General features: G+C 46.0%; 1 protein-coding gene across 1 annotated transcript in view; it reads right to left on the reverse strand.

Annotated features, from left to right (window-relative positions):
* Positions 1-1722: 1722 nt before the first annotated feature.
* Positions 1723-9132, reverse strand: part of TFB2M (transcription factor B2, mitochondrial) — a 27098-nt gene continuing 19688 nt past the window's right edge. Inside the window, exons 9-11 of the mRNA XM_018557047.1 lie at positions 6808-6931; positions 2059-2257; positions 1723-1776 (exon numbers count right to left, since the gene is read on the reverse strand). Coding sequence (XP_018412549.1) covers positions 1723-1776; positions 2059-2257; positions 6808-6931 — 377 coding nt within the window. The remainder of the gene's footprint in view (positions 1777-2058; positions 2258-6807; positions 6932-9132) is intronic.

Below are 9132 nucleotides of genomic sequence, written 5' to 3' on the forward strand. Positions count from 1 at the left end.
CCAAATTTTACTCTCGGTTCAAAGATCATTTGATGCCTCCTCTGACCAGGTCGTTCAATGCCATCTCCCCGGCCTGTCCCTTCCAAGGCCAAGCTCTGGAGGCCCACGTAGTCGTCCTGCCCAAACCAGGTAAAGATCCGACGCATTGCAACCACTACCGCCCCATTTCACTGATTAACGTCGATGTTAAAATCTATGCAAAGATCCTGGCTAACAGGCTGACAGCATTCATCCCTGACCTGATCCACAAGGAACAGGTGGGGTTTGTGCCTGCACGGGGTGCTAAAGATAGTATTAAGCGAACAATCACTCTGATACACTACGCCCGGTCACGAGGCATTCCCTCTTGTTTGTTTTCAGTGGACGCCGAAAGGGCCTTCGATCGGGTTGGTTGGTCCTTCTTATGGGCCTCTTTACTCCAGATGGGCTTCCCTACGGATTTTGTGGATAAAATGATGGTACTTTATTGCCGACACCATGCCAGGGTACGGGTGAATGGGGTGCTTCCAGCCCCGTTTCAAATACACAACGGCACTAGGCAGGGTTGTCCGGGTTGTCCCCTGTCCCAATTGCTTTACATCCTGGTCATGGAGCGCCTGGCAAATGCTATTAGACTTAACCACTCGATTCAGGGCCTATCAATAGGCAAGCAAGTCCATAAAATGGAGTTATATGCTGACGATCTGCTGTTATACCTCTCCAACCCACTGGTGGCTCTCCCCTCTGTAATGTAAGAATTTAAAATATTTGGAGCTCTCTCCAACTATCGAGTGAACTTGCAAAAGTGTGAACTTTTAGATGTGACCCTTACCCCCGCGGAACGGGACGGTCTCAGGGACTCGCTCCCCTTCAGTGTGTGGTCGGATCACATTACATGCCTAGGGGTTAGAGTATCAGCTAACTGGTCGGATCTATACTCGCTTAATTATGCCCCACTGTTACAGTCTCTGGAAGACACTCCTGCCTCCTGGATGAACTTGCACCATACTTGGTTTGGCAGAATCGCCCTGTTCAAGATGCATTTGTTACCTCGCTGCCTATATCTCTTCCAAACCCGCCTCGCTGTCCGCTTCTTCAAACGCATCCGCTCAGCTGTTCTACGATACATCTGGAGGAATAAGAAACCCAGACTTCAATACGCTATTTTGATAAAGAAGAAGGAACATGGGGGCGCCGCTCTCCGAGACTTAGAGTCCTATTACAGGGCCACTCATCTATCTCATCTAGCAGCCTGGTTTGACTCCCACGATCCCGCGCTGTGGGTCACCCTAGAACGCGACCTCTCCCCGGTACCGTTATTTACACTTCCGTGGTTACCGGCTGCCCTCAGACCGCGATGTTCGGATCTTCCCTTCTTTCCACCCCTGGTGCTTCGGGTTGGAACTCCACGATGTCCAGATATAACTTATCTACGTTTCAGGGCCCCATGACTCTGATCCTTGCCAACCCGGGTTTTCCTGCAGGGTGTGGAGTCCCCACTTTTCTGTGTTGGAAGGTCTCTGAACCTAGCTACGTATTCCAAAGTTTGTCGGGAAGCACCCTACAACCACTAACATCACTGTTTGGCCCCAATTCGCCTCCGCGCGCCTCCTGGTTGGCCTACTTTCAACTCTGACACTTTGTGAACGCATTGTCTGCGTCGGGCGTTCTCTGCAGACCTCTCACTTTTTTTGATAGCCTGTGCGTCACTGCTCTACCAATTCAGCGCCCAGTCTCACTGCTTTACCACGCTTTGATTACCCCGACCAGCGGGGACTCCCTGTATTTCCTTTCAGCCTGGGAACAAGAATTAGGGATCGTCCTCTCGGAGGATGAGCGTCTCAAGTGCCTATGCCTTACACATAAGGTTTGTATATCTACATATGCGCAGGAACGGAATTTCAAGCTGCTGACCAGATGGTATAGGTCCCCGGTTAGAATGCACCAGATTTCCTCCACATATCCAGACAATTGCTGGAGATGCCAGGCTGGGCCTGGCACACTGGCCCACGTGTGGTGGAGCTGCCCTCTGCTTCTGCCCTTTTGGCGGGCTATCTCACATGTTTACTCCTGAGTTACCTCCATTGAAACGCACATCACGCCCAAAATGGCTCTATTATAGGTCTTTCCGGGCTCTATCTCTAAGGTGAAGAAATCCCTGCTCAGATTCTTTATCATTGCTGCCAGAGCCTTAATACCACGGCATTGGAATTCCCCTGTTGTTCCATCAGTTGCAGAATGGACAGCGGAGATGTGTCGCCTGATGAGATCTGAGGAGCTGATTGCAGAAAGGGCTGACCGATCTGATATCTTTTTGACCAGATGGATGCCATGGATTTTGTTCTCTGACACTGAGGAGTTTCGGTCTCTGTGGTGAGTTTGCGTAGATCTTTCCAGTACTTCAGCTACTCTGGGGGCGACTCCGCAGGTTGTATGGCGGGTACTCCCCCCCTCAAGGAGACGGCAACCCGCAGATGCTGCAGTGCCGTCCGTCCGTTTTTTTACTACGGCGGACGGCAAGAGGTTAAACACTTTTTTTTTTTGTAAACTAACCCTATTGGTATTACATAGGGGACTAACAAGCACCCTGTGTAATAGCAGATAGGGTGTGACCAGTCCTCTTTATGGAGGCATCAGGGGTCTTTTAGACCCCTAATGACACCTAGAGACCCCAAACAAGCTGAGGAAGCCGAGATCTGCTTTCCCAGCTTCTTGTCCTGGCTCTGAGAGCCGGAGACTGTGTACAGTGACACCGGAAGTGATATAATACACAGCACTTCCGCGTCCAGTGATCGGAGGAGAGATCAGCGGCTGGAAGCGGCTGAATCTCTCTCTGATCATTGCGGGGAGACCCACCGACCCAGTGGCCGTTGCGGGGGTACCACACGGTACAAACGATCCGGCGGCTGTTCAGACACCAGATCGGTTGTAAGTTACACACCAATCGCCTGCTGTTAAAAGCAGTGCCAAGAGCACGGCTGACGAAGCAGCCGTGTTCTTGTTTTACCCACTTCTGCGGGCCGCCGTCTATAGACATACTGCGGCCCGGAAGTGGTTAAAGTGGCATTAAAGTAAATGTTTTCCCCCTCCCCCCAATGTAAATGTCAGCACTTACCTTAACTGATGTCTCTTATCCGATCTTCTTCTTTCCTGATGTTTTCATCTGTCCCTCCAGCGGTGCGGCGGGTCTCCGATCCAGCGCTGACTCCTCTGTAGTTGCTGGCACTTCGTGTCCCAGGGTGTCTGTACGCGTCCATAGACTTACCTTGTGTCTTTCCTCGTCTCCCGGCCGAAAATCCAAACTGCATGCGCCCGCTCCAAGATGCTTTGTGGCCGCCTGAGCAGTTTCGGATTTTTGGACGGGAGCGTGCGGCAAAGACAAAGGGGCAAAGGCAAAGGGTAAGTTTAAACCGTGTTAAAGCGTTTTTTTTTTTTTCTTCTTCAACTTTTTGCATATATCTACTGCTTGCTAGCCTTATATATATGCAAAAAAGCCCAGGGGTTTAATAACCCTTTAATACTCACCTGATCCCTGGAACGACCGACAAGCGCAGCGTCCTGACTCTCACGCTGTCATTACATGTCAAGATACGCTATTAGCGTAGCGGGGAAGCCTGCTGCGCATTTTGCATTGCTCCCGCTACGCTAATAGCGTATCTTTTCAGAAGCTGCACACAGCACACCGGTTTAAATAGTAACCTCTGTATGCATATAATGACAGCGTGAGAGCCGGGACGCTGCGCTTGTCGGTGAATCAGATCAGGTGAGTATTAAAAAAAAAAAAGCAGTACCTTGGTCACTCAGCCTCGGAGCGCCAATATTTCTTAAAAATTGCCAGGGGCAACTTTTTTTTGCTATGCATCAATGAAACCATTGTAGGCGGAGAATAACTTTAATGTGAGGGGGGAGGGAGCATTCATTTGAAATGGGTGTGGTTCTATAAGAGGCTTATCAGATACATGATTTATCCAGTCCAGTCCAAATCCAGCCTCTCCATACACATCTTTATTATGATATCTTCACTAGCAACCATATATTTAAAAGTGGTCTAATTTATTTATTACAGGTATTTATATAGCGCTGACTATTTACGAATCGCTTTACACAGTGCACATTCACATCAGTCCCTGCCCTCAACGAGTTTACAATCTAGTCCCCATCTCACATGCATACAAATGGGGGCCGATTTAGACAAGAGTCAATTAATCTTCCAGCATGTCTTTGGAGTGTGGGAGGAAATCCACGCAAGCAAAGGGAAAAGATGCAAACTCCTTGCATTTAAAAGTGGCCTAACAACAATAAGACTGGCCATACACTGCTCTTTTATCTCGTTCAACACGCGGGCTGTACGAAAAAAATGAAACAGATTCTTCCATCAACACTATGAGTGTGTCGATCAAGGAATCACTGCTGTTTGCATTATATTCTGATAGTGGCAGTTCATTGACTCTACTTACGGGCAAATATTCTTTAAAACAAGGTCTTTTCTTACTCTTGGCCAAAATATTCATATAATGTTAATCAGGGGAGTCCCCAGGCTTGGTGTCACCCGGAGCAAACTGAGATGTCATAGTGCATGCGCATGATGTCATCACGCACGTGGATAATGATGTCATGCACGCTAACCTGGCGGTGGCCATCTTGGTGATGGATGCCAGTAAGAGAGGAGAGGATATTCACCTGGCAGGATAAGGTATGCCACCGGGGACCCTCCTCTCTCGTGCAACTGTCGGGCTCTCGTTTCATGACTGAGTGCCCGACTTTTCAGAGGGGGTGACATACACATGACTGACAGTCACCTTCTCTGATGCTGTCACCTGGTGTGGGCCGCACCCCCTTGTGATGACACTGCCGTTAATGATCTTGTTCCTATTTGTCGTTGTACAGCAGGGGTAGCCAAACTTTGGCACTCCAGTTCTGAAACTACAAATCCCATCATGGATCTGCCTCTGGAAGTCATGTCTGTAGCTGTCAGAGTCTTGCAATGCCCCATGGGACTTGTCATTGCACCACAGCTGGAGGGTTGGAATTTGCCTTCCCCTGCTGTAGGTTAATATGTATAAGAGTACCTTGTTTATATCTGTTCTGTTCTTTCAATAAGTCAGATTTCTGGTGGAACTCACACCACAAGAAAACGCAACACTCTAATTAAAAACACCTGATTGGTTCAACTCGATATAACTTCTAAATCCACACATGTTACCTTTGTTCACCAGCAGCCTTAGAATCAGGCAGCAATAGTGTCCATCCCCCTATTAATATATAGAAATATTCACACGAGTAGTTTGGGGTTTCAGAGGGCACTTATTGCACACATATTCTTCACAACATCTTGAAATATTAAAGCTTTATTACACACTGTTAAAAAAGTACCAATGAAAACCTTATAAAACAATTGCATATTCCCCCAAGTCACACCTCCCGCATCCACTGTATCATTATATCCAGGTTTGTACGTTAGTGCATCATCCAGTGTATAGCAATAATGCCTCATCTATAAATAACTTAGCGGCAATTGTTCTTAACAGTGGTGTGCTTTCTTTCCAACGCGTTTCACTGATAGCTTCTTCAGGGGATGAGGTGATAATGTTCTAGTAGAGGACAAATAATATGCAATCAATTTGACAATACATTTCATATACATATGTTCACAATAATCAAAACCCATCGATGTTTGCCATTTTCAGAGATACATTGTGCATCTATAATACAAAGTTATGAAGCTACCAGTGAAATGCATTGGGAAGAGAGCATACCACTGTTAAAAGCAATTGATACTAAGGTATTTATATATGAGGTGTTATTGCTAAACACTGGATGATGCACTAATGTACAACACTGGATATAATGATACAGTGGAGGTGGGACTTGGGGAATATGCAATTGTTTTATAAGGTTTTTATTGGTTATTTTTTAACAGTGTGTATCTCAATAAAGCTTTAATATTGTAAGATATTGTGAAGAATATGTGTGCAATAAGTGGCCTCTGAAACCCCAAACTACTTGTGTTAATAATATGATACAACTTATTAAATATCAACTTTAACTACCAGCCATAAATATAGATAGACCAATTCTCAGCCATTAAGGTGCAAGCGATAAATACCATAAACCTATGTAAACCTAAGTTAGTCTACCCCCTTAAAACAAGGGGTGACAGGCCTACATGGCTGGGGGGGGTGACACTTGCTGTGCTGTGAGACCAGCCAGCTGACGCTGGAACCGGCACTATCTAGGGAGAGGCACAAGCCCAGGAAGAGTCTAGAAGCTGCACAAGGAGAAGCTTTTCCCATTAATGCCACAAGCCAGGTAAGCTAAGAGAATCCTTAAAGGGGCCATGACACTGTACTGAGAGAAATAGCAGGAAAGCAAAAGGGAGGAGGAACCGCCACAATGCTATGAGAATGGGCCCACACATATTGTTGCCCCCTTAATTATAATAAGGGCATCAATATATGCTCCTTCGGTCATTTTCCTGGGATATTTCTTTTCTAAAAATCTCACCTTTAGTTTTGGACTTTGTGTAATGAATTCATTGGTATCTAAGCAATTACTGGGAGCAGTGTGTGTGTGTGAGCTACTTTACATGTACTGTGTACATTCAATGTATGGTGTGGTGTGTTATGAAGCAGAGCAAGGAGCAATTCTGATGTTGGGACATTATTAAGGGCTGGCTTATATCAGCCATATGCTAAAATGCTCCATTTACGCATGGCTTTTGTCCTCTGGGTGGCAGCAGTATGTAGCAGTTATGCAAGGCAACAATACATATGGCACCAGGAAATTATAGCCACCTGAGGCCGGGGGGCTGCTGGCAGTCCATGTTACCAGGGGGAGTGCTTGGCACCTCTGTCCAGCATCTGACCCAGCTCACTGACATCACTGGTTGCCAGGAGCTGAGCGCCAGCCAGATCGCCCTGCTCAGTTTCTGGCAACAAGTGACGTAAGTGACCTGGGGGGGGCACCAGCCGGAGCGTCACAGATTGCCAGGAGCTCTTAGCAACCTGGGACACTCTGGCTGGAAAGGGGACAGCAGACACACCTGTCACCCCCAAGGTGACCCAATAAGATGCCGCCTAAGGCAACCGCCTTAGGCTGCCTCATTATGGGCTCAGCCTTGCATGGCACTGTTAACTTTATTGGTAATGTACAAAGTGTATACACCATTTAGGTCTCCACACAGTAGCGTGGTATGGTGTGGTGTGCTGTGCTGTGCTGTAGTGGCCTTTGTTTCCATTCAGTGCACTGCAGAAGAATGCATTGTGGTGAGAATGGGGCACATAGAAAACAATTGTCATCTATGTGCCCTTGTGATGACTGGCATTGATCCAGTGTAGGAAAACAGCAGTCACTGCAACTGGTGTAAAGGAGTCTGGTGACCTCTAGGGTTTTTAGCATGCCCCGATGACTGCCAATGTCACTGCATAGCACAGTGTGTGCACACTCCAGGGTAGGAGTGGTGAACCAGGCATGGTTCCACTAACCATTGCAGTGTGTGTAGGTAGAATGGATGTTGTGTAGCACAGCAAGGTTTAACAATTCAATAATGTTAAAGCAAACCTGTACTGAGCAAATATGGAGGCTAACATTGCTGACCTGCTTTTAAAATGCAGGTTACCTTGCTTTCAAGTTGTTTTGGTTTTAACATCTTCTGGCATGCTGAGTTGGTATGCAGATGAAGAGTTCTGCTGTAATTCTGTGACTTTTCAATGTGCATGCTACTTCAGGGTTAATGGGGTTGATTTACTAAAGGCAAACAGGCTGTTTACTTTGCAAGGGATTTTTCCCTTAGCTTGGTGAATGAGGTGAAAAATCACTTTGCAGAAAATACCGAATCACGTGCATGGAAAATAAAAAAAAAACCTGTATTTTTGCTCGCACATTATTGGATGATGTTAAGGGAAAAATCCCTTCCAAAGTAAACAGCCTATCTGCCTTTGGTAGATCAACCTCCGTGTCTCTATGCGGCTGCTTTGCTGGTTCATTCTGGTTTGTGTTTCCGGGTATTGACCCCAATATCTATGAACTGGCCACTAAAACCAAGAAAAGGGATGGCAACTACACAAGTACAATAGTGCTGGGGTCTGTGCAGTATGGAAGAAGAGTAGCGGCGGAAAAAAATATACAGAAATAAAGGCCATACTCCACAATGTATCCTTTCAAGATCATTTTTTTTAGTTTAATACATGAGAGAATGTTCGGTGGGAGGCAAGCAAGCAAGCAAGCTTACTAAAAACTATTGGCGAGAGCCATCATGGAAGTGTTAATATTTTAAAGCATTGACTGATGTGTGGGATCCACCCTTGTGGCCACCTTGAGAAATGTATTGGTGCTGTTTTCAGAAGAGGTTGTCTGTCACAATATATGTTACTCAGCTTTAAAGGTCAACTTTTTCATTACCGTGGGTTAAAAAAGTAATGGTTGGCATCTGAAAACAGTTGTAACGGCTGCCACCAACGATGCATATCTTCTCCAATTAGTCCACTAGGTGGCAGCAATGCACCACTACAAAGTTTACACTACAGCTTTCTATCTAATCAATATGGTCTGAAGAATTCATAATCTCATGTGTACCAAAATTGTGTGCAGGTTTAATCATTGTGGAGTCAAAAGTCTAGTGCAGGGATCTCAAGTCTCCCTGATGTTCAGGGAGTCTCCCTCTATTAGATAGCGGCTCCCTGATGTCCGCGAGGGAGGCCTTTTTTTCCCTGAAAGCTTTACTCTGAGTAAACCTTTCCGGTAAGATATCAGTGGGTAAGGTTTCAGAGTGAGGCTTGCCTCCTGGAGGAAGGTCATGTGATCTCTAGAGTAGCCTCAGAACGAGGCTTGGCTCTCAGAAGGAAGAAGCTACTTGCTGTACAGAGAGGGCGGACATAGACTACTATTGAAAGCAGGTACAGGCACTGCTGCAGGGTTGAGAGAGTGCTGTTAACCCTTTGTGGATAATATAGAATCAATTATATGTCCTGGTTGTCTAGTTATAGAGAACATTTATTTAATGTGCTGCCCATAGCAACTAGTCAACTGTGTATTAGAGACTTTACTCCTCAGCATTTTTTTAAAAAGGTCTTGGGCTGTCTAATAAATTGTGACCTTTACACTGACAGATACTTGAACATCAATTCACAAATCTGATGTATATATAAATATATA

The sequence above is a fragment of the Nanorana parkeri genome, unplaced genomic scaffold (genome assembly GCF_000935625.1).
Source record: "Nanorana parkeri isolate BGI_ZX_2015 unplaced genomic scaffold, ASM93562v1 scaffold264, whole genome shotgun sequence".
NCBI lineage: Eukaryota > Metazoa > Chordata > Amphibia > Anura > Dicroglossidae > Nanorana > Nanorana parkeri.